The 26,243-nt window shown below is 45.4% G+C and overlaps 1 protein-coding gene across 6 annotated transcripts in view; it reads right to left on the bottom strand.

The window, feature by feature from the left end:
- The window catches only part of tmem94 (transmembrane protein 94), a 168,550-nt gene that overhangs the window by 63,669 nt on the left and 78,638 nt on the right, over positions 1–26,243 (bottom strand). For 5 of the 6 annotated variants that reach the window (XM_070857485.1, XM_070857484.1, XM_070857482.1 and 2 more), the window contains 8 exons: positions 21,937–22,039; positions 19,450–19,536; positions 16,625–16,741; positions 13,009–13,065; positions 9,341–9,445; positions 3,593–3,766; positions 1,559–1,762; positions 70–385 (listed from right to left, as the gene is read on the bottom strand). In XM_070857485.1, coding sequence (XP_070713586.1) covers positions 70–385; positions 1,559–1,762; positions 3,593–3,766; positions 9,341–9,445; positions 13,009–13,065; positions 16,625–16,741; positions 19,450–19,536; positions 21,937–22,039 — 1,163 coding nt within the window. The remainder of the gene's footprint in view (positions 1–69; positions 386–1,558; positions 1,763–3,592; positions 3,767–9,340; positions 9,446–13,008; positions 13,066–16,624; positions 16,742–19,449; positions 19,537–21,936; positions 22,040–26,243) is intronic. The other variant, XM_070857486.1, reaches the window with a different exon arrangement.

Genomic DNA, 26,243 nt, shown 5'->3' with positions numbered 1-26,243 from the left:
TACATCTTAAAATGAACATATCAAATTAGCACCACAAGCCACCTCAGAAGTACGAGACTAGCCACGTACCTATGAGCCGGGCTAATTCACAGAGCCCCCAAGGAACGTGGATGGGCATGGCAGTGCCCGGCGTCTCCTGCAGGGCGATGTTGGACAGGTGGTCAGAGAAGCGGCACATCTGCTCGGTGACGGTGGAGTAGCACAGGTTGAGGAGGATGTTGAGGCCCAGTGGCTTCAGCGAGGAGATGTGCAGCTGCCAGTTCGAGTCATCAAACTGGATACTGGCCGGGTTTTGCTGGTCCTGCGAGAGGCTCAGCATTTCCAGGTGGTAATCACAGATGTAATCTTCTGCTTCCAGGTCCAGGTCCTCACCAATGCCGCTCACCTGTAAATAGGGCAGAATCGGAATCAAATTCATCTGTCTTATGATGAAAGATTGAGCCTATACGCATTGGAGTTTAGAAGAATGAGAGGTGATCTTATTGAAACATATAAGATTCTGAGGGGGCTTGACAGGGTAGATGCAGAGAGGATGTTTCCCCTCGTGGGGGAATCTAGAGCTATGGGGCATAGTTTCAGAATAAGGGGTCGCCCCATTTAAAATGTAGAGGAGAAGGAATTTCTTTTCTCAGAGGGTCGTGAATCTTTGGAATTCGCTACTCCAGAGAGCTGTGGAGGCTGGGTCATTGAATATATTTAAGGTGGAGATAGACAGATTTTTGAACGATAAAGGAGTAGAGGGTTATGGGGAGCGGGCAGGGAAGTGGAGTTGAGGCCAAGATCAGATCAGCCATGATCTTATTGAATGGCAGAGCAGGCTCGAGGGGCCAAATGGCCTACTCCTGGCTCCTATTTCTTATGTTCTTATGGTCTTTTCAACATGTGCTTATTGTGGTTTTGAGGTCTGCTGCAAGATTTGTCGATACAAAATGGAAAGGCCTTGCATTGACTGCAGGGGTACCAGTGAGGACAGATGTACTCTGGAATACAAACCATTCCTGCCTTGGCCAGATTCCTACAAATGGCTACTGAAAAATATGTTGCCCGGTATCCAATTTACCCAAAAATAACTCATACTTGGTTAGCCTGAAATATCAACAATATTTTACAATGTCGATAATGTAACTGAGTCTCCTTCATCCAAGGAAGAAGAAAAAAACAGCTTAGTCTTACTCATTTTCTCTGCAATACATCATCATAATAATGGTGATCTTCGGTCAATCACTATGAATGTTAGTCAATGTGAAATAATACCCAAAAGGTCCACACTCCCTTACAGTACACTGGGCCCTGCTCCTTTCCAACAACACACTCGTGGTCCAGTCACCCCTCCCTCACACTACACCCAAGGATCTTTATTGATCCACCTTGTATGACGCCATGGTCTGCCCGATCCTCGCCGACAATATACCCCGGGTCCGCCCGCCACTGCCCTGCAATATACGTGGATTCCGCCCGCCCCCTTCACAATACATCCAGTGCCTGTTTTCAGCCCTCCCCAAACAAATACTTGGGGTTCACTACTCGCACACAACACAGTTGCTGGTCCTGTTGTTACCTGCGTCAGATCATCCTCCCCTCCTTCTGTGTCTTTGCTGAAGCTGACATTGGATCCCGATAGGTGCTTGCACCGTCGAGTCTCGCTGCGCCTCCTCGATCGCGGAGTGCTTTCAGTCTTCTCGTCTTTGTCCTGTCCGATCTCATTGGTGATGTGTACAAACGCGAGACCAGTGCTGGGCAACAGAGCATCAGCTTCCCTGGGCTAGGCATTATTCAAAGTGAAAGGGTCAGAAAATCTCAACGTCCCTTTAGAACAGTATCATAGAATCATACAGCACAGGCCATTCGGCCCGTTGCACACGTGTCAGCTCTTTTGAAAGAGCTATCCAATTATTTCCACTCTCCCTTCTCTCTTCCCCATGGCCCTATAAATTTTTCCTTTTCAAGTATTTATCCAAATCCCTTTCAAAAGTTACTACTGAATCTGCTTCCACCACTCCTTCAGGCCGATTGTAATAACTTGCTGCATAAAAACATTGCTCACCTCCCCTGTGGTCCTATCGCCAATGATCTTAATCTGTGTCTCGAGTTTCTGACCCTCCTGCCAGTGGAAACAGTTTCGCCATACTTATTCCATCAAACCCGCTCAGTAGTTCTTACTTACCAATGGAGATCAAGCTGGCAGCGTTAGAATGCAAAACTTAATTGTGTAAGGCCGACCATTTTTAAAATTCTGCACATTATTCATGAAAGTTGCACCTATGAATGTTCCCCTGTGGTGAAAAGCACACCCCTACAGCTCAGTTGGTACATTTGGAGCCCATCCCACTGACTCCTCCCACGGTTTGATCCTCAGTCTGTGCAGAGTTGGTGTGTAGTGTGTTTGTGGGGGAGGGACAGGTGCTATGATACATTGTCCTCCACTCCCCTGGGCTAGTGACGAGAAAAATGATCAGGCACAGTGACAATCCATCTTGGAAGGTGTGTGTGGAGATATCGGCGAGGTCGGGGTCTGGCTTGGATGCCATGCCCCACACGATGAAATGACCTGCCGACATTCGCGAATGACGAAAGGGCCAACTGGGCAAGATATTGGAGGGTGGCCACTGCCTGTGAAATTGTACTGCAGAAAGAGTCAGCACCTTTTGGAAAGGGAGTAAAATGGAAGGACAAGAAAAAACATATTGCCTGCAAATCATACTGTACATGAACCAAAAAGGATGTGTGATAACACACCTCTATCTCAAGGTACTAATCTATCAATTTATTTGCGCTTTGGCACAAGGAGGATTACAGTTGAGATTTTCAACCACATTGAAACAAATTGAGAAGATTGAGTCTTCCTATGTCAGCGTGTGGTACAATTAAGCAAGACACCCTGCAGCTTGGCATTTTGTGCCCATGTGTGCATCACTATTTGACCTCATTTTATTTTACAAAACTACACTTCTTGTTTAGAAATTAAAGAGCATGTTGGGTGGAGAGGCTAATTTCTTCCACTAGTGAATCTCAAGCACTTTCACAGCATAAATTCCTCTGCTAACACCCCGTCCCCATCACCAATGTCTCCTCATTGGAAAAGGGCCATTTGGATGGTGCACATGGGGAGGGGGTCATGGCTGGCCCATTACATTGAGTTAGTAATGATATCCAGCCCTGTCCTGAATGCTGATCTGTTCCAACATGACATTCAACCCACATTGGTCTATGCCGGCATTTATGCTCCACATGAGCATCTTCCCACTCTACGTCATCTAACCCTATCAGCATAACCTTCAATTCCTTTCTCCCTCATGAACTTATCCAGCTTCCCCATAAATCCATCTAAGTTTTTCGCCTCAATTACTTCATGTGGTGGCAAGTTCCCCATTTGCACCACTCTGAGTAAAGAAGTTTCTCCTGAATTCCCTATTGGATTTATTAGTGACTATCTTATATTGATGACCCCTGATTAAGAAGTTTTGTTCTGCTGGGCACCGAGATAATTCTGCACTCAAACGTGGAACTGATGGTTTGAATGGCAGCCCCGAAACAGATACTTTGTTTACGGCAGATCTTAATGGGTGAATAACAAGACGTGTTGGCCCCTCACCTCTTCCTTCTCATCCTCCAGCTCGGGGTGCCTGAAGGACCTCATGGACAAATCATCTTTCAGGTCTTCTAGACTGTCGTGGGGTGGCTCCACACGTCCGCTGAAGAACAGAACAGTTTCTGGACTGGGATTGGGCCACGACAGTATTCCTTGTTTGTCCACACAGCAAAGCACCTAAACATTCAGATTGACAAGATAATGCTTTCATGCTAATGTGCACTCAATGATACAAATTGTTTAACATTCAGTTCCGAGCAGCCTGAAGCAGCAGCGCATTTGATGGGCCAGCAGCGCATTGATGGGCCAATGTGCCAGACCACGAGCTTGAGTCTTTGAATATACAAAATTAAGAGATGATTCGATTGAGGTTTTTAGGATTTTGAAAGGAATTGATAGGGTACATTTTTCTCTGGTGGGTGGGGGGGTAGAGGGAGGGGTATCTAGGACAAGGGGAAATAACCTTAAAATCAGACCATTCAGGAGGGAAGTTAGGAAACACTTCTTCATGCAAATAGTGGTAGAAGTGTGGAACACTCTCCCACAAAAAGCACTAGATGTGAGCTTAATTTTAAATCCGAGATTGATGAGATTTTTCCGAGCCAAGGATATTAAGGGATATGGAGCCAAGGAGGGTGAATGGAGTTAGGATACAGATCAGCCATAATTTCATTGAATGGCGGATCAAGCTCAAGGGGGGCTGAATGGCCTAATCCTGTTCCTATGTTCTCATGATTTCCAACACAGCGAGCTTCTGATTTCAGTTACAAGAAAGTAGTGTAAATCCCACTTACTCCCACATACCTGCTGAAAATCCATTATCCAGCATCATTAACAGAGAATGGGAGTGAGTTACCTGTCCACTCCCTCATGGAGTACATGAAAGGACTTTAGGCTACCTAAAAGGAGCACATGAAGCAACTAAAAAAAGAGCTCTTTAATCCCTACTCGACTGAAGGTCATGATATATCATGAAGTTAATATATTGCTTCACCTGCCGTCTCGTGCCAGAGGCAGTCATTTCTGTTCTTTAAAAACACTATTCTCTAACAATAAATGGTATAATGAGACCAATCACCCAGGTTAATGACAGAAGTATACTGACCTAATGTTTAAGATCAGAGAATCAGAAAGTAACTGACAACCTAAGCAGCACTAAAGTGCAAAAACGAAGGCTTGTAATTCGGTGCGAACTATTCCCAGCAGACAACACGCCAACATACAAGAGGTTAGATAGATTGCAGGAACAGAGTCAGCCCAGAAACTCTCCACTAAGAATTAACCTTCGCTTAAAAGGTAAACTGATGCCAATAAAAAACAAAATTTCAAAGCCAAAACCAACCAAAACCCAACTGGGGAATGTTGCACCTCTGTTCTGCCACTGAAAGCCACCGCTCCTGCACCATGGGTATGGAAGCATCTCCAAGAATGGCTTGTCCGGCTCAAAAGATTATCTGCTGGTCACAGTGATATGATCTAACACAAGATCTGCTGCAGCTAGGGGCTGAACTGGTGGTAGAGAAATGGAACACAACAAATTGGACTTCTCCACACTTGGGACAGAATGGTTCATGGGTAAAGCTCGGCCAGTGCTGTGGTTCCAGATCAACATCGAGGAGAAAAATTATAAACAGAAAATGCTGGAAATGCTGAGCAGGTCAGGCAGTATCTGTGGAGTGAGAAACATAGAAAATAGGTGCAGGAATAGGCCATTCGGCCCTTCGAGCCTGCGCCATCATTCAATATGATCATGGCTGATCATGCAACTTCAGTACCCATTCCTGCTTTCTCTCCATACCCCTTGATTCCTTTAGCCATAAGGGCCACATCTAACTCGCTTTTGAATATATCTAATGAACTGGCCTCAACAACTTTCTGTGGTAGAGAATTCCACAGGTTCACCACTCTCTGGGTGAAGAAGTTTCTCCTCATCTCGGTCCTAACTGGCTTACCCCTTATCCTTAGACTGTGACCCCTGGTTCTGGACTTCAACATCGGGAACATTTTTCCTGCATCTAACCAGAGTTAACGTTTTAGTTTGGTTACTGTAATATATGCACCTGAGAGTATGCCCACAGGTTTGTAGAGCTGTTGAGTTGGGAATGGCTTAGCCAGTCACGTGATGTTCACAAGCGTCAATAAAATCCCAGCCAGTTGGGTTCAGGGGATTCACAATGTGGCAGGTGGTTGTGAACCTGGTGGATGAACTGGTAACGTGTAGTGTGATTGTTAAACCTTTTGCTAATACATCAACTAATTCTTAATAGCAATATGTTGCTATGAATACTTAAGCAAAGAACCCATGAAGCAAATACATTAGTGACCTTTCATCAGAACTGGAAAATGTTGTAGATGTAACAGGTTTCTAAATGTTTTCAAACATCTAACATTTTCCAGATCTGACAAGAGGTCACTATCCTGAAAGGTCAACTCTGTTTCTCTTTTCACAGATGCTGTCTGACCTGCTGAGTATTTTCAACACATTACGGTTTATATTTCAGATTTCCAGCATCCAGTGTCTTGCCTTTGTATGAAGAATAAAATGATAATGAATTCTGGATTACCTAGTGCACTCTGAAAACAGTCTTACCTGATGCCAGTCAAATGTATGCTCTCTTACAAAATGTTGGGTGCTTGCAGAGCACTCCTTCATTGAACCTCAAGACCCAAAGATTAAGTTCCCCTGTTGATTTCTCATTAGGACATAAGAAATAGGAGCAGGAATAGGCTATACGGGCCCTCGAGCCTGCTCTGCCATTCAAGATGATCACGGTTGATCTGATCTTGGCCTCAACACTTTCCTGCATGTTCCCCATAACCTTTACTCCCCTATAGTTCAAGGATCTGTCCATCTCAGCCCTGAATATATTCAATGATTCAGCTCTCTGCGGTAGAGAATTCCAAAGATTCACGACACTCAGAAGAAATTCCTTCTCATTTCCATCTTAAATGAGCGACCTGAAACGATTCCCCTACGAGAGGAAACATTGTCTCAGCATCTATCCTGTCAAACCCTCTCAGAATCTTACATGTTTCAATAAAAACAGTAATATTACAACAAACACCACCATTAACATAGAAAATAGGTGCAGGAGTAGGCCATTCGGCCCTTCGACTCTGCACCACTATTCAATAAGATCATGGCTGATCATTCACCTCAGTACCCCTTTCCTGCTTTCTCTCCATACCCCTTGATCCCTTTAACCATAAGGGCCACATCTAACTCCCTCTTGAATATATCCAATGAACTGGCATCAACAACTCTCTGCGGAATTCCACAGGTTAACAACTCTCTGAGTGAAGAAGTTTCTCCTCATCTCAGTCCTAAATAGCTTACCCCTTATCCTTAGACTATGTCCCCTAGTTCTGGACTTCCCCAACATCGGGAACATTCTTCCCGCATCTAACCTGTCCAGTCCTGTCAGAATTTTATATGTTTCTATGAGATCCCCTCTCATTCTTCTAAACTCCAGTGAATACAGGCCCAGTCGATCCAGTCTCTCCTTATATGTCAGTCCTGCCATCCCAGGAATCAGTCTGGTGAACCTTCGCTGCACTCCATCAATAGCAAGAATGTCCTTCCTCAGATTAGAGACCAAAACTGAACACAATATTCCAGGTGAGGCCTCACTAAGGCCCTGTAAGACCTTCCTGCTCCGATACTCAAATCCTCTCGCTATGAAGGCCAACATACCATTTGCCTTCTTCACTGCCTGCTGAACCTGCATGCCAACTTTCAATGACTGATGTACCATGACACCCAGGTCTCGCTGCACCTCCCGTTTTCTTAATCTGCCGCCATTCAGATAATATTCTGCCTTCGTGTTTTTGCCACCAAAGTGGATAACCTCACATTTATCAACATTATACTGCATCTGCCACACGTTTGCCCACTCACCTAACCTGTCCAAGTCACCCTGCATCCTTTTAGCATCCTCCTCACAGCTCACACTACCACCCAGCTTAGTGCCATCTGCAAACTTGGGAGATATTACACTCAATTCCCTCATCCAAATCATTAATGTATATGTAAATAGCTGGGGTACCAGCACTGAGCCCTGTGGTACCCCACTAGTCACTGCCTGCCATTCTGAAAAGGACCCGTTTATCCCGACTCTCTGCTTCCTGCCTGCCAACCAGTTCTCTATCCACATAAGTACATTATCCCCAATACCATGTGCTTTAATTTTGCACACAAATCCCTTGTGTGGGACCTTGTCAAAAGTCTTTTGAAAGTCCAAACACACCACATCCACTGGTTCTCCCTTGTCCACTCTACCAGTTACATCCTCAAAATATTCGAGAAGATTTGTCAAGCATGATTTCCCTTTCATAAATCCATGCTAACTCGGGCCGATCCTGTCACTGCTTTCCAAATGTGCTCCTATTTCATCTTTAATAATTGATTCCAACATTTTCCCCACTACTGATGTCAGGCTAACCGGTCTATAATTACCCGTTTTCTCTCTCCCTCCTTTCTTAAAAAGTGGTGTTACATTAGCTACCCTCCAGTCCAGAGGGACTGATCCAGAGTCGATAGACTGTTGGAAAATGATCACCACTGCATCCACTATTTCTAGGGCTACTTCCTTAAGTACTCTGGGATGCAGACTATCAGGCCCCAGGGATTTATCGGCCTTCAATCCCATCAGTTTCCCTAACACAATTTCCCGCCTAATAAGGATTTCCTTCAGTTCCTCCTTCTCACTAGACCCTCGGTCCCTTAGTATTTCCAGAAGGTTATGTGTGTCTTTCTTCATGAAGTGACTGCAAGGGACCTACGTTTGTCTTCACTAATCTTTTTCTCTTCACGTATGTACAGAAGCGTTTGCAGTCACTTTTTATGTTCCTTCTCATACTCTATTTTCCCCCTCCTAATTAAACCCTTTGTCCTTCTCTGCTGTATTGCAAAATTCTCCCAGTCCTCAGGTTTGCTGCTTTTTCTGGCCAATTTATATGCCCCTTCCTTGGATTTAACACTATCCTTAATTTCCCTAGTTAGCCACGGTTGAGCCACCTTCCCCGTTTTATTTTTACCCCAGAAAGGGATGTACAATTGTTGAAGTTCATCCATGTGATCTTTAAATGTTTGCCATTGCCTATCCACTGTCAACCCTTTAAGTATCACTTGCCAGTCTATTCTAGCCAATTCACGTCTCATACCATTGAAGTTACCTTTCCTTAAGTTCAGGATCCTAGTCTCTGAATTAACTGTGTCACTCTCCATCTTAATAAAGAATTCTACTATATTATGGTCACTCTTCCTCAAGGGGCCTCGCAGAACAAGATTGTTAATTAGTCCTTTCTCATTACACATCATCCAGTCTAGGATGGCCAGCCCTCTAGTTGGTTCCTCGACATATTGGTCTAGAAAACCATCCCTAATAGACTCCAGGAAATTCTCCTCCACCACATTGCTACCAGTTTGGTTAGCCCAATCAATATGTAGATTAAAGTCGCCCATGATAACTGCTGTACCTTTATTGCACGCATCCCTCATTTCTTATTTGATGCTGTCCCCAACCTCACTACTACTGTTTGGTGGTCTGTACACAACTCCCACTAGCGTTTCTACCCTTTGGTATTCCGTAGCTCCACCCATACCGATTCCACATCGTCCAAGCTAATGTCCTTAAGCCAAGTTGCAAAACTGATTTTCCACAGATTACAAGGAGATTGTGTTACTTCACACATCTGGCTAGAGCAGACCCATGGGTATGAAATAGAAACATTGGATAGCCGAATACTCACTGTGACAGAGCCCAGGTTCTGAAGCAGACTGGAAGTGTAGCACAGGGTAAGAGACCTCCCTCGCAGTAGTGACAGGAAGTGACTCCAGATGCAGAACATCATTTCCTGTCAGGGAAAACCAAGACTTATCCAAGTACAGAATAAGTACGGAGAACGGAGAGGTAGAAGACAGGGCTGTAGGCAGCAAATTGTGAATTTTTTTTTACAATAAAAATGGTACATTCTGGTTCATTTTATACACTTACTTCAAAATTGTTGGACTCAATTACTTGTTTTAAAAATAGAAAAAAACAGGACATTTGGGTTTAATTCAACAGTTCATGCCAGCACTCATCCACTGCCATCTCAATTTAAGATGGCACTATTCTCCCCTCGTTCATGCGGATTCTCGACTCCTTTCCCCAGCTCTCACTCATACGTTGCTCCCTTTCCCTTCATACTGATCACCTTTCCCTTCATACTGATCACCTTCCCCTTCAGGTCTCATTTGCACTCTCTACTCCCTCCCTCCTTCAATTCATGCCGACACTGTCCTTCCCCCTTCAGTTGATGCCAGCACCCAAACCCCACACCCCTCCTTTTGTGAGCCAAACCCAGCGAGGATTTCCGCCCACAGCATTCCCTGGGGAAAAATGGAACTGAGGAGCAGAGTGGGAAGTGACACTCATCTTTGCTGGAAAAGTGCAGTCCCTTGGCTATGGTCCTGATCCGACAGGCAAAACAAGATGCACCAGACCGCCTCTATCTTTTGACTCTGAAGAGGGAGAAATTGAAAGATGGAGATTGTGTAGGGGGTTATTAGAAAAAATAATATTCCATTCAAAGTCCCGCAAAACCCCCCCAGATTTTCAGCTTCACATCTTGAATATTTCCCCATCGCTATCTCCTGTGCCAAATGCAGGAAAATTATGCAATCTAAGACAATTGGGTGGGTAGTGGGTGTCACATCAAATTATCTTTCATAAACTGCTTGGTCACTACCTTTGGGTCAAAAATATTTAAACAGTCAAACACTGATGACATCCATTGGCGCTGGCATCTGGCTGGGATGTCACACCGAGCCCAATATTTGAAGCAAAATTATTTCTAAAACACCTGGCTGAATGGCTTAATAATAATAATAAAAAATAAGACTGTGAATGTTGCTGACCTCCTTGGTACTGCTGGTTGGCTGAAGGTGCGGGGCCTGAGTGTCGAAGAGTTGGATTAGTCGAGATATACAATAACAAGGTACTGGCTAGCAGGAATCACTGAGTTGGACGACGAGAGACCACGATTTACACCAGTAGAGATGGTACAGTCCACCCCGCATACAACGATTGCATTCGTACTAACGTGATTTGCCAGATATTCATGGTGGATGGTAAATCCATTAGACTTTCTAATAATCTTGTATTGCGCCCAAGTATCACTGACAAGCATTTGCTTACCTTAGCTTTCCTGCAAAACAATTTATTCCAACAGTGTTGAGGGGGTCTTGCAGCAGCTGTCAGTGCACCGATGAATCTGTCAACTTTGCTGAGATTAAAGCACTGGGCCATTTAATCCGGGGGGGGGGGGGGGGTGTGGGCAGACTATGACGGGGGTAGACCCCAGAAGGTGACCCCAAATCTGCAGCAGACAGTACCGCGAGTTGTCATATTCCCAATAACCTCTCATTTCACAAGAACTCTTACATGTTGGTTACTGAGAGTTTATTGGACGGGGCAACTGCTTCTCAATACTCAATTAACGTCGGAGGTGTAATCACACTGCCCAAAATGGTTGACCCAATTAATACAGTTTAAGTGGCGCCTTTGTAATTGACGCCTATGGCGATGGAAAATGGTCAGCGAGCGCCATTTGCCCGATATAGGTGGCAGTCCGGGATGAACAGGGATAGTGTAATTTGTTGGGACTGTACAATTTGCATGGGAGATTGCATAATTTCAGCAAAATCAGTTTTAGTTTAACAAAGCAACAGGAGAAGCTTTGGCAACAAGTGCCAGCTGCGGCTCAGTGGTTAGCACACTTGCCTCTGAGGCAGAAGGTTGTGGGTTCAAGTCCCACTCCAGGGATTTGAGCACATAAATCTAGACTGACACTCCAGTGCAGTGCTGAGGGAGTGCTGCACTGTCAGAGGATGCCGTCTGCTCTCTCAGGTGGATGTAAAAGATCCTACGGCACTATTTCGAAGAGCAGGAGAGTTATCCCCTGTGTCCTGGCCAATATTTATCTCTCAATCGACATAACAAAACAGTCATTATCACATTGCTGTTTGTGGGAGCTTGCTGGGAGCAAATTGGCTGCTGTGTTTCCCACATTACAACAGGGACTACACTCCAAAAGTACTTTGTTGGCTGTAAAGCACTTTGAGACATCCAGTGGTCGTGAAAGGAATTATATAAATCCAAGTCTTTTTTTTGATAAACTCAATGAAGACACCATTGCTTTGCTTGTGACCCTACTGTGATGGGAAAGATATGATGCTCTTCTTCCACATCCCCTTTCACTAGGGACAATACCCTTTAAGGGAAAGGTTAAAGATGCATATGGTGAAATTTTCCACGTGCTCCCTGGTGTGGTACCTTGATTGCAAAGAGGTTGAGGGAGGGAATTGGAGCGCTTGGGGCCTAGCCAGCTGATGCATGGCCACCTATGTGCGCACTAGGTCTGTGCAGCAGAGCAGGTCTTCAGTCGTCCTGGTTAACCCTTGCCACTGGATAAAGGCCTAGCTCTGTCAAGATCGTGTGGTGGCTGATGTGCAACGGTCACCACACATTAAAAAAATCCGCACACAGGCATCTCTCACTCCTGGAGTTCAGGACTGGAATATCGGTTCCTTCATTGAAACTTCTATAAACTCATCCCTTTTGGTGTGGAAGCAAGTCATCCTCATTCGAGGGACCGCCTAGGATGATGCCCTTGATTGCCTGGGAACGATTATCAGAAAATTGTGTGAGTGCATCCCTTGATTTCCCGCCCATTTTAATAGACAGAAAAATCAGAAGTTCCAGTGGGATTTCCTGATTTGAACTGCACCAGTGGAACATTAACCCGACTGTGCTTACAGTTGCTCCACAGTTAAAGTCACTCCCATCACTGGTTGTACTTAAAAACAACGTCCCAATCTCATTCAGCTGCACAACTATTTTTCAATCCTCTGGCCAAGGCGCTGGTGGTAGACCCACTGCTTCACACACCTATGTTGCTCTGCTGGTCAGTCTGGGTGCCACCATGTCACATTGCAAAGGATTTAATGCTGCTTTCCCCACCTCAGGCAGCTGTTTGTCAGCAACCTGCCTGAACATGCATAAATACCAGCTGCAAAGACAAAACACGGTTAACAATGGCATCTCGCTAAAAGTTAATTATATTAGATGTAATTGGGATATAGTCAAGGGAATTCACTGCAGAACAGACTCGGAAGCTGGTCCTCATAATAGTTACATTGAAATAAAAATTAAATCACCAATGCTGATGTACTGACAGATAACGCTGGATGACACTTCTGTCCATTCACACTTCTTGCTACCCCACCTCCACCCCAGGACATGCGCTGCTTGATAGCAGGTCATTCATTAGGATAAAGGAGTGAGCGAAAAAATCTAATTTCATCAGATTAATACAGGTACAAAACGCATCTGTAAGGAATATAGATGGGGCGTGATGCAGCTGAAAGTCTGTACCTTTGAAGAAACCATTTCAGTGTAGCTGCTGAGCGTATCCTCGGAGAATTTCGCCAACTGGAAGGAGAGAAAAATCAGTCAATTCGAATTAGAGCTATTGAATTGACACCTTTACAACACACGGTATCAAAGATTTCTTTAGTCCCAATGGAATCAGGCATATACCTCCCTTAAGATCCCATCAGCCTGTACCCCAAATATGGCACAATGGGAAGCTCCCAAGAGAATATACCACAGCTAGAAGCAGAGGCTGGAATGAAAAAGATCAGTTCCTCCATCCATGAGGATCATAGTATGCCCTTTCACCAGCTATCTGACAACTTTCACCTTGCGCACTGAGACCAAGACTGCTATCTCCAGATGCAGCACTATCTCCTGAACCCTGCATGACCATCCTCCTCCTTGGAACTTGTCCTCCTCTCCTGGATGCAATCCCATACTGTGCATCATTCTGACCTCCGTGATGAAGGACTGGACAGCAAACCTGAAGGCTGACTGGGAATGTGACCTTGGCTAACTGTTAAGAAGATAATAGGAGGAGTAGGCCATTTGACCCCTCGAGCCTACTCCGCCATTTAATAAGATCATGGTTGATCCGATCATGGACTCAGCTCCACTTCCCTGCCCTCTCCCCGTAACCCTTCTCTCCCTTACCGCTCAAAAATCTGTCTATCTTCGCCTTAAATATATTCAATGATCCAGCCTCCACAGCTCTCTGGGGCAGAGAATTCCATAGATTAACAATCCTCAGAAGAAATTTCTCCTCATCTCAAGTTTTAAATGGGCGGCCCCTTATTCTAAGACATTGTACCCTACATTTAGTTTCCCCGATGAGTTGAAATATCCTCTCTGCATCCACCTTGTCGAGCCCCCTCATTCTCTTATTAGTTTCAATAAGATCACCTCTCATTCTTCTAAATTCCAATGTGTATAGGCCCAACCTATCCTCATAAGTCCCCTTATCTCCAGAATCAACCTTGTGAACCTTCTCTGAACAACCTCCAATGCAAGTATATCCTTCCTTAAATACGGAGACCAAAACTTTACGCAGTACTCCAGGTGTGGCCTCACTGATACCCTGTACAGTTGTAGCAGGACTTGCTGCTTTTATACTCTATCCCCCTTGCAATAAAGGTCAACATTCCATTTGCCTTCCTGATTACTTGCTGTACCTGCATACTAACTTTTTGTGTTTCATGTACAAGGACCCCCAGGTCTTTCTGCACTGCAGCACTTTGCAATTTTTCTCCATTTAAATTATAATTTGCTTTTCTATTATTTCTGCCAAAGTGGATAACCTCACATTTTCCCACATAATACTCCATCTGCCAAATGTCTGCCCACTCACTTAGCCTGTCTATATCCCTTTGCAGATTTTGTGTGTCCTCCTCACAATTTGCTTTCCCACCCATCTTTGTATCAGCAGCAAACTTGGCTACATTACACTTGGTCCCTTCATTCAAGTCATTAATATAGATTGTAAATAGTTGAGGACCAGCACCGATCCCTGCGGCACCCCACTAGTCACTGTTTGCCAACTGGAAAATGACCCATTTATCACGACACTGTTTTCTGTTAGTTAGCCAATCTTTTATCCATTGTAATATATTATCCCCAACCCCATGCAGTATCTCTTACGTGGCACCTTATCGAATGGCTTCTGCAAATCCAAATGCACCACATCCACTGGTTCACCTTTATTCACCCTGCTCGTTACATCCTCAAAGAACTCCAGCAAATTTGTCAAATATGATTTCCCTTTCATAAAATCATACTGATTCTGCTTGATTGAATCAGGCTTTTCCAAATGTCCCGCTACTGCTTCCTTAATAATGGACTCCAGCATTTTCCCAATGACAAATGTTAGGTTAACTGGTCTATAATAGAAGGAATGACAAAAGAAATGGCAACAGACTTTAAACACCGTCACTTGGAGAAAATTCCCTGCCCCAATAGCTGACTGCTGGAGTGGTTGTGCCTAGAACAGCACACTACTCCACATATTCTGGTCATGCCCAAGCAATGAGCCATTCTCAACAGTCTGGGAGATCACTAGGAACATGACCAATCTCACAATCGCAGAAGACTACGCTTGCTGAGCCTGTCCACTGGAGAAAAAGTGCCCACCACATCAAGCTGACGAGTACAACTCTCGCTCCAAGATGTCTCCCCATCACATGGCGCAGGGCAGCCCCACCCACAACAAAAACACGGCCGAAACACGTGTGGGAGCACAGCAACCCACCCAGCTCCCTCAGCACACCAACCCACCCAGCTCCCTCAGCACACCAACCCACGCAGCTCCCTCAGCACACCAACCCACCCAGCTCCCTCAGCACACCAACCCACCCAGCTCCCTCAGCACACCAACCCACCCTGCTCCCTCAGCACACCAACCCACCCAGCTCCCTCAGCACACCAACCCACCCAGCTCCCTCAGCACACCAACCCACCCAGCTCCCTCAGCACACCAACCCACCCAGCTCCCTCAGCACACCAACCCACCCAGCTCCCTCAGTACACCAACCCACCCAGCTCCCTCAGCACACCAACCCACCCAGCTCCCTCAGCACACCAACCCACCCAGCTCCCTCAGCACACCAACCCACCCAGCTCCCTCAGCACACCAACCCACCCAGCTCCCTCAGCACACCAACCCACCCAGCTCCCTCAGCACACCAACCCACCCAGCTCCCTCAGCACACTAACCCACCCAGCTCCCTCAGCACAGCAACCCACCCAGCTCCCTCAGCACACCAACCCACCCAGCTCCCTCAGCACACCAACCCACGCAGCTCCCTCAGCACAGCAACCCACCCAGCTCCCTCAGCACAGCAACCCACCCAGCTCGCTCAGCACAGCAACCCACCCAGCTCCCTCAGCACAGCAACCCACCCAGCTCCCTCAGCACACCAACCCACGCAGCTCCCTCAGCACACCAACCCACGCAGCTCCCTCAGCACACCAACCCACGCAGCTCCCTCAGCACACCAACCCACGCAGCTCCCTCAGCACACCAACCCACGCAGCTCCCTCAGCACACCAACCCACCCAGCTCCCTCAGCACACCAACCCACCCAGCTCCCTCAGCACACCAACCCACCCAGCTCCCTCAGCACACCAACCCAACCAGTGGCTATGAGGAGTACCGACATCAGGAACCCTCTCCATTGGCACAAACCCCAGAACCCTGTGCCAAACAAGCTGCCTTGGCTCCGATAGGCATTTCTGTGTCTACGGGCATCCTGTTGCAGTAATAAATCCCCTCGTTTCCGCCCCCCCACTTGCCCCATAGAAGACATAGCCAAGATACACAATGACTCGATTAACTATATATGGGATTATACACTGATAAATTTGCGCGGATACCTAAATATGCAATGACCTCAAATTTTATGTATGAATATACCCTTAATCATTCATTAACTTTATAAAATAAATGCATGCATGCATACAGACATATATGTATAATAACTATACATTTTGAATATATATATTCTTAAGAATCTAGCAAAGAAGTTTATTTAAACCACTATCAGGCAGAGTATCCCTCTCCTTTACATCGATCTGATTTGTTGCAGTCCCACCTTAATTCTAAGCAGGAGAAAAACCTTACCAGCCCAACGGGAGGAGCCTTGCTGAACTGAGCTAGGACTCTAGCCTCTCCATAGGCTGTGACCAGCACCCACACCACAGGGAAGAGCAAGGGAAGAATAGGCAGAACTCCATTCACCTAAACACAAAAATGATAACAAGCTATGCAACAAACTATGAAACATAATAGAGATCACACACCATTAGAATTGAAATCAACAACTTATTACTTGCGAGTAAGAATTGAGTGCAGTTCTGACACAGTAGGTGCATCCTTTCTCTTTCCTTCAGCCTGAAGGACAGGTGACCGAGCTACAGAATAGCTCTGTCAAGCCCGTGTGGTGGCTGGTGTGCAACGGCCACCAGGTTAAAAAAAATCCACTCATCTTCCACCCTTCAAGATTTAGTTCGGGACCTGGAATTATTAGGTCTTTCATTGAAACACCCGCGAACTTTTTGGTGTGGAAGCAAGTCATCCTCAATTCGAGGGACTGCCTATGATGATAATGATGGTTCACCATGCTGCAGCACTGAAAGTCTCGGCCACAACGTGTGCCAGGTAGAGAGTTGGCACCTCTCCTTCCCCTGTATTGTTTTTGCTCAGATGGCAGCACCTATACTTCAGCGCAAATGCAAGTCCACGGGAATGGCCAACCTCATCTCGACAATCTTCTTGCAAGAGCTACAGCGGGACTGACTGCCACATATATCATTGGAGCCCTTCGGGAATTCAGCACTGGACTGCATACACCAAAGCGGCCATATTAGTGCTCAGAGCCACGCATTGCACAGACTAACCTCCACTGTATAAAGACTAATGTGTGTTCCATACTCCCAGCTGGGCACCTCACTCGAAGGGAATGCGGGTCGGAGATAGGGCTACAACACTAACTCCAATTCTCCGGCTCACACTCCCAGAGGGGAGCACAGGATTGTGGAATTAATCTGATAAATAGTTGCTCAGGGATGATGTGGAGTGGAATTTTAAAAATTTTTACAGGGCCAAAAGCATGTGCATCACTGAAAGTATATACCATGCTGCAGGGTGCAGCAACTTCTGGTGATGAGGAGATGGGGCCCTCCCCAACTCTGCCTCAGCGCTGGACAGGTGCCGACCACCCAAACTTCGTTGTGCCTGTCCACGGCAAGTTGTTGACGAATTTGGTGCACCCAAGCTGGCTAGGGACAGCCTTGCTGGGCAAACAGGGGAGGAAAACTGAGCCCAGCTGTAGGCCTCAAGTGAACAGCAGGCAGAAAGCCCCAAGGCCCAAAGATGGAAGAGTACTTAGCAGAGTTTTCTACTACCTACCTGCTGGATACTCTTTGACATGCTATCAGGCCCTAGTCGTGGGGCAAAGCCCAGCATCAGCTTACTGGGGCACCCCTGGGTCGCAACGTGAGGAGCTTTGAAGTTGGGAGGCCGGAGTGATTTGTCCTGGCATCATGGATCTCCACGCCTTTCCTCATCATAGCAATCAGGGAATAGGTGCTTCCTCATCCCACTGTCATCCAGCACCTCATGTAAAGCACTCAAAGTGCCCTTTTATAAAAAAATCATGAAACTCCTTAGTTATTTTCAAATTTTTCAAAGGGTGGGGAAAAAAAAGTTGAAGAAAAGCAAGTGTCTGCTGACTGACATCCTTGCACTGAGGTACTGGCCAACTTGCCACCATGTGAAGATTGGTGATGCCCGATAGTGTCACAGCTTTCTCTAACAAATTCAAGTGGCTGAAAGTTACAATTTTACAAGTTGAATCAGCCACTAGATCTCGCCCACCTCCCGTGGACACATGCAGAAGAATATCGGGGCCTTTTGTAAAAATTGTGCTTACATTTACATAAAACGCTTTGCCCTTTCCCAGAATCACCTCAAAAACGCTTCACAAACAATTAATTACATTGAAAAGAAATGACATGTTATGCAGACAAGCACGGCAGTCATTTTGAGCACAAACAGATCACACAACGATCAAGTGAATGATGTGTTCGTCGAGAGGGGAATGTTGACTAGGACAACCTGAGAACTTCGTGCTCTTCACTGAATAGTGGCATAGGATCCTCAACATTCACCTGAGCTAGTGAAACCGGAAATCAGAGGGCTCGGTTTAACACCTCTTCCGAAGGCCACCTCTGACAATGTGCCACCACCCCACTCCCCCACAGTAATGCATTGGAATGTCAGCCGAGCAGACTATGCACTGAGGTGCTGGTGGGAGACATTAAATGTTATTATGCTGCAATGTGTTAATATTTGCAGCAATTATTTTTTGGTGGGTGTTGGTTGAGAGGAATGTTGGCCAAGACACAGAGAGCCTGCTCTTCAATATTGCCATGGGATCTTTAATGGCCACCTGAACCAGACAAGACCTTGGTTTAACATCATCCCTGGCTCCCAGTTAAGCAACACCTCGATTCCAAAATTCTCATCCTTGTTTACAAATCCCTCCATGGCCTCGACCCTCCCTATCTCTGTAATCTCTTTTAGCCTCACAACCGCACGAGATGTCTGTGCTCCTCAAATTCTGCCTTCTTGAGCATCCCTGAGTATAAATGCTCAACCATTGGTGGCCGTGCCTTCTGTTGCCTGGGCCCTAAGCTCTGGAACTCCCTCCTCAAACCTCTCCGCCTCTCTTTTCTCCTTCAAGACGCTCCTTGAAACATATTTCTGTCACTTGCGCTAATTTCTACTTCTGCGACTCGGTGTCAAATTTTTATCGCTTAATACTCTGAAGCAGCGCCTTGGAACGTTTCACTATGTTAAAGGTGTTATATAAATACGAGCTGTTGTATCCTGCAATGTGAAACTTGTGTTATTGCTCTGCGATATTTGAAGGGCTCCGAGCTTACCTGAAGCTGGAAGAAGGTGACCTGCCAGCTGCCGATTCCAGGGGCATTGAGTGCAAACCGCACAGTGTTCGTAATCAGAAACACAATCTTAAAAAAAGAAAGGCAGAACTGTGGATCATTTCCTTCGTGATTAGTAGGAAATCCATCAACATATAGCACAGATCATCCTCCAGCAGAATCAGCTTGTCTGATTATCTGCGCAAACTGACCAAAAACACTCATTTTGAAGTGCATCTATTTTTAGCGGTGTTTATTTTAAAACCCATGTGCTATAATTTAACTATTTGGTGATGGTGTTTACTGAATAGACAGCCACTGAATCTTGGCCAGACATCAAGATTTATTTTCTCGTAAACACTCACGGTTTATTCTGCATTGCTGTCAAACAACAATATCCGTGAGGTTGAAACCCAGATGTACACTTCATGCACACTGCAACTACAGTATTGGCAGACCTCCAGTGTAAACCCAGGGCAGAGCGAGACTGCCTTCTCCAGGTTGTGCGCAATTCTGGATTTGCACTGAAACTTTAGCGTTAGATTAAACAGTACTGACAATTTCTGATTGCAATGTAAATGCAGCCTCCTCTAAAAGAGCATCAAGAAACCCACTTTGAACCAGTTTGAGTAGTGCCACCACTCCGAAATTACTTGGAATTTACAGCACATCAAATAGGCCATTCAGTCCAACTGGTCTATAACCACACAAGCCTCCTCCCAACCTTTTTCATCTCACTTCATCAGCAAAACCTCTATTCCTTTCTCATGTGTTTATCTAGCTTCACCTTGAATGCATCCATGCTATTCGCCACACATACTCCATGTGGTAGCAAGTTCCACATTCTAACTATTCTCTGGGTAAAGAAGTTTCTCCTGAATTCCCTATTGGATTTATTAGTGACTACCTTATATTTAAAGAAAGACTTGCACTTATATAGCGCCTTTCATGACCACCGGACATCTCAAAGTGCTTAACAGCTAATTAAATACTTTTGAAGTGTAGTCACTATTGTAATGTGGGAAACGTGGCAACCAATTTGCGCACAGCAAGCTCCCACAAATAGTAATGTGATAATCACCAGATAATCTGTTTTTTTGTTATGTTGATTGAGGGCTAAATATTGACCAGGATACTGGGGATAACTCCCTTGCTCTTCTTCGAAATAGTGGGCATGGGATCTTTTACATCCATCTGAGAGAGCAGACGGGGCCTCGGTTTAACGTCTCATCCGAAAGACAACACCTCCAACATTGCAGCACTCCTTCAGCACTGCACTGGAGTATCAGTCTAGATTTGTGCATTCAAGTTCCTGGAGTGGGACTTGAGCCCACAACCTTCTGACTCAGAGGCAAGAGTCCTGCCCACTGAGCCACAGCTGACACTGCATGGCCACTAGTTTTGGACTCACCCACAGTGCAAACATTTTGAACGCTCATTAAATTTGCCTGGCAGATTATTCCAAACATCTTTTAAGTGGTTGCTAATAATCACTGAAATGAAATCACGAACACATTCGCAAGGCTCCAGGTCGTAACCAGTTTTTTTTAAAAAGGCTAACCGAATCAGGCTATGGCACAAAGTAAAACATTCTTACGAACTATATCACACAATGTAAAAACTCTGCTTTTATTAAACAAAAACAAGTCTGTACTATTCTTTGCTGACATCCATACTGCGTTCCTTCGCTGGAAGCGTGGGAGAGTGCAACCTGTGACGATCTCCGAGATGCCACTGATGGAGCTCTGTGATCAGACGGACCATGACATGCAGCAGGAAAGCACTACAAGGTTTCCTCAGTGAGAAAACGCACTGCCGGTGTGAAATAGAATTATAAAATCAAGCGGCCCCAGCTTCAATCTCTTGAGCTAGGCAGTCTCGTATAGGAGATAGGAATTCTACACTTACGCCTCCAGGTTTGGAAGGGTGAAGAAAAAAAAAACATGGATCCAGGTTCCTGCTCCTGATCAATGGCCAGAGACCTCCGCTAGAGAACGTACGTGGACAGCTTTGATGCTCCACGGCTGCTGAACGCTGGTCAGGTTCACATTAAAAAAAATCACTTGGCCAAAGTACTGGAGGACCTGGTGGTGGCAGGAACTGCTCTCCAGTGCGATTCAATGTCTGCAGGGAAAGAAGGGAGAAGACTGGGATGGCAAATTTTCTCTCCAAAACCAGCCAACTTGCCTTCTTGGATACGCAGTGATCCCGAGGGGCTCAGGTGTGGGCCATGGGATTGTAGTTGTTCCTACCCCTGGGGAAGGAGAGGGGGAAACTGAATACATAAGGAAAAATCTTGAGGGAAGGGGAACAGAATGCAAATGAGAGCAATATGCTGCAACATTATTAAATACACTGTTCTGTGTGTGTTGGGAGCTTTGTCTGGAAGGAGATGATGAACCAGTTATCCAGTGCTTACGTGGTCTTCATATAATGCAGAATCAACTCAACAAACTGTGGAATGTAAATACAAATAGCGAAATGACCTACTAGAACAAAAGGAACAGTGTATTTCTCCATCGCTGACTGCACCGTATACCGCTCATTGTCAAGTGCAGTGACAGGCCGAGAAAGTGCTAGGTCCAAACTCCGCCTGAGAAACGAAACACAGGACAGTTATGGCTTTCACACTGTGAGGAGCTCGACAGGATAGATGCAGGGAGGTGTTCCCCCTGGCTGGAGAGTCGAGAACTAGGGGGTGGGTCACAGTCTCAGAATAAGGGGTCGGCCATTTAGGACTGAGATTAGGAGAAATTTCTCGGAGGGTGGTGAATGTTTGGAATTCTCTACCCCAGAGGGCTGTGGATGCTCAGTTATTGAGTATATACAAGAAAGCAAGCAATAGATTTTTGGATACTAAAGGAATCAAGGGATATGGGGATAGTGCAGGAAACTAGACCAGTTAGCCGAACATCTGTTGTTGGGAAAATGCTGGAGTCCATTATTAAGGAAGCAGTAGGGGGACATTTGGAAAAGCATAATTCAATCCAGCAGAGTCAGCATTGTTTTATGAAAGGGAAATCATGTTTGACAAATTTGCTGGAGTTCTTTGAGCATGAAGGCTTTGTGTCTTAATGCAAGGAGTATCCGTAATAAGGTGGATGAATTAACTGTGCAAATAGATGTTAACAAATATGATGTGATTGGGATTACGGAGACGTGGCTCCAGGATGATCAGGGCTGGGAACTCAACATCTAGGGGTATTCAACATTCAGGAAGGATAGAATAAAAGGAAAAGGAGGTGAGGTAGCATTGCTGGTTAAAGAGGAGATTAATGCAATAGTTAGGAAAGACATTAGCTTGGATGATGTGGAATCTATATGGGTAGAACTGCAGAACACCAAAGGGCAAAAAACATTAGTGGGAGTTGTGTACAGACCTCCAAACAGTAGTAGTGATGTTGGGGAGGGCATCAAACAGGAAATTAGGGGTGCATGCAATAAAGGTGCAGCAGTTATAATGGGTGACTTTAATATGCACATAGATTGGGCTAGCCAAACTGGAAGCAATACGGTGGAGGAGGATTTCCTGACATGCATAAGGGATGGTTTTCTAGACCAATATGTCGAAGAACCAACGAGGGGGGAGGCCATCTTAGTCTGGGTGTTGTGCAATGAGAGAGGATTAATTAGCAATCTCGTGCGAGGCCCCTTGGGGAAGAGTGACCATAATATGGTGGAATTCTGCATTAGGATGGAGAATGAAACAGTTAATTCAGAGACCATGGTCCAGAACTTAAAGAAGGGTAACTTTGAAGGTATGAGGCATGAATTGGCTAGGATAGATTGGCGAATGATACTGAAGGGGTTGACTGTGGATGGGCAATGGCAGACATTTAGAGACCGCATGGATGAACGACAACAATTGTACATTCCTGTCTGGCGTAAAAATAAAAAAGGGAAGGTGGCTCAACCGTGGCTATCAAGGGAAATCTGGGATAGTATTAAAGCCAAGGAAGTGACATACAAATTGGCCAGAAATAGCAGCAAACCCGGAGACTGGGAGAAATTTAGAACTCAGCAGAAGAGGACAAAGGGTTTGAGTAGGGCAGGGAAAATGGAGTACGAGAAGAAGCTTGCAGGGAACATTAAGACGGATTGCAAAAGTTTCTATAGGTATGTAAGGAGAAAAAGGATAGTAAAGACAAACGTAGTTCCCCTGCAGTCAGAATCAAGGGAAGTCATAACGGGGAACAAAGAAATGGCAGACCAATAGAACGAGTACTTTGGTTCGGTATTCACTAAGGAGGACACAAACAACCTTCCGGTAATACTAGGGGCCTGATGGACTGCATCCCAGAGTACTTTAGGAGGTGGCCTTGGAAATAGCGGATGCATTGACAGTCATTTTCCAACATTCCATTGACTCTGGATCAGTTCCTATGGAGTGGAGGGTAGCCAATGTAACCCCACTTTTAAAAAAAGGAGGGAGAGAAAACAGGGAATTATAGACCGGTCAGCCTGACCTCAGTAGTGGGTAAAATTATGGAATCAATTATTAAGGATGTCATAGCAGCGCATTTGGAAAGAGGTGACATGATAGGTCCAAGTCAGCATGGATTTGTGAAAGGGAAATCATGCTTGACAAATCTTCTGGAATTTTTTGAGGATGTTTCCAGTAGAGTGGACAAGGTAGAACCAGTTGATGTGGTATATTTGGACTTTAAGAAGGCTTTCGACAAGGCCCCACACAAAGTTAAAGCACATGGGATTGGGGGTAGTGTGCTGACGTGGATTGAGAACTGGTTGTCAGACAGGAAGCAAAGAGTAGGAGTAAATGGGTACTTTTCAGAATGGCAGGCAGTGACTAGTGGGGTACCGCAAGGTTCTGTGCTGGGGCCCCAGCTGTTTACACTGTACATTGATGATTTAGACGAGGGGATTAAATGTAGTATCTCCAAATTTGCGGATGACACTAAGTTGGGTGGCAGTGTGAACTGCGAGGAGGATGCTATGAGGCTGCAGAGTGACTTGGATAGATTAGGTGAGTGGGCAAATGCATGGCAGATGAAGTATAATGTGGATAAATGTGAGGTTATCCACTTTGGTGGTAAAAACAGAGAGACAGACTATTATCTGAATGGTGACAGATTAGGAAAAGGGAAGGTGCAACGAGACCTGGGTGTCATGGTACATCAGTCATTGAAGGTTGGCATGCAGGTACAGCAGGCAGTTAAGAAAGCAAATGGCATGTTGGCCTTCATAGCGAGGGGATTTGAGTACAGGGGCAGGGAGGTGTTGCTACAGTTGTACAGGGCCTTGGTGAGGCCACACCTGGAGTATTGTGTACAATTTTGGTCTCCTAATTTGAGGAAGGACATTCTTGCTATTGAGGGAGTGCAGCGAAGGTTCACCAGACTGATTCCCGGGATGGCGGGACTGACATATCAAGAAAGACTGGATCAACTGGGCTTGTATTCACTGGAGTTCGAAGAATGAGAGAGGATCTCATAGAAACGTTTAAAATTCTGACGGGTTTAGACAGGTTAGATGCAGGAAGAATGTTCCCAATGTTGGGGAAGTCCAGAACCAGGGGTCACAGTCTAAGGATAAGGGGTAAGTCATTTAGGACCGAGATGAGGAGAAACTTCTTCACCCAGAGAGTGGTGAACCTGTGGAATTCTCTACCACAGAAAGTTGTTGAGGCCAATTCACTAAATATATTCAAAAGGGAGTTAGATGAAGTCCTTACTACTAGGGGGATCAAGGGGTATGGCGAGAAAGCAGGAATGGGGTACTGAAGTTGCATGTTCAGCCATGAACTCATTGAATGGCGGTGGAGGCTAGAAGGGCCGAATGGCCTACTCCTGCACCTATTTTCTATGTTTCTATGTCTATGTAATGAGCAGGGCAGATAAGGAGGAACCAGTGGATCTGGTGTATTTGGATTTGCAGAAGGCATTCAATAAGGTGCCACATAAGAGGTTACTGCACGAGCTAAAAGCTCACGGTGTTGGGGGTAATATATTAGCATGGATAGAGGATTGGCTAACTAACAGAAAACAGAAAGTCATTTTCCGGTTGGCAAACAGTGACTAGTGGGGTACTGCAGGGATCGGTGCTGGGTCAACTATTTACAATCTATATTAATGACTTGGATGACGGGACCGAGTGTAATGTAGCCAAGTTTGCTGATGATACAAAGATGGGTGGGAAAGCAAATTGTGAGGAAGACACAAAAAATCTGCCAAGGGATATAGACAGGCTAAGTGAGTGGGCAGAAATTTGGCAGATGGGAGTATAATGTGGGAAAATGTGAGGTTATCCTGGCAGAAATAATAGAAAAGCAAATTATAATTTAAATGGAGAAAAATTGCAAAGTGCTGCAGTACAGAGGGACCTGGGGTCCTTGTGCATGAATCACAAAAAGTCAGTATGCAGGTACAGCAAGCAATCAGGAAGGCAAATGGAATGTTGGCCTTTATTGCAAGGGGGATAGAGTATAAAAGCAGAGAAGTCCTGCTACAACGGTACAGGGTATTGGTGAGACTACACCTGGAGTACTGCGTACAGCTTTGGTCTCCGTATTTAAGGGAGAATATACTTGCATTGGAGGTTGATTCCGGAGATGAGGGGGTTGACTTATGAGGATAGGTTGAGCCTATACACATTGGAGTTCAGAAGAATGAGAGGTGATCTTATTGAAACTTATAAGATAATGAGGCGGCTCGACAAGGTGGGTGCAGAGAGGATATTTCCACTCATAGGTAAACTAAATCTAGGGGACATAGTCTCAGAATAAGGGGCCACCCATTTAAAACTGAAATGGAGAAATTTCTTCTGAGGATTGTAAATCT

This window comes from Pristiophorus japonicus, chromosome 16 (genome assembly GCF_044704955.1).
Source record: "Pristiophorus japonicus isolate sPriJap1 chromosome 16, sPriJap1.hap1, whole genome shotgun sequence".
Classification (NCBI taxonomy): domain Eukaryota; kingdom Metazoa; phylum Chordata; class Chondrichthyes; family Pristiophoridae; genus Pristiophorus; species Pristiophorus japonicus.
Note: the sequence above shows the minus strand (reverse complement) of the source record. Positions and strands in the feature narration are given on the sequence as shown.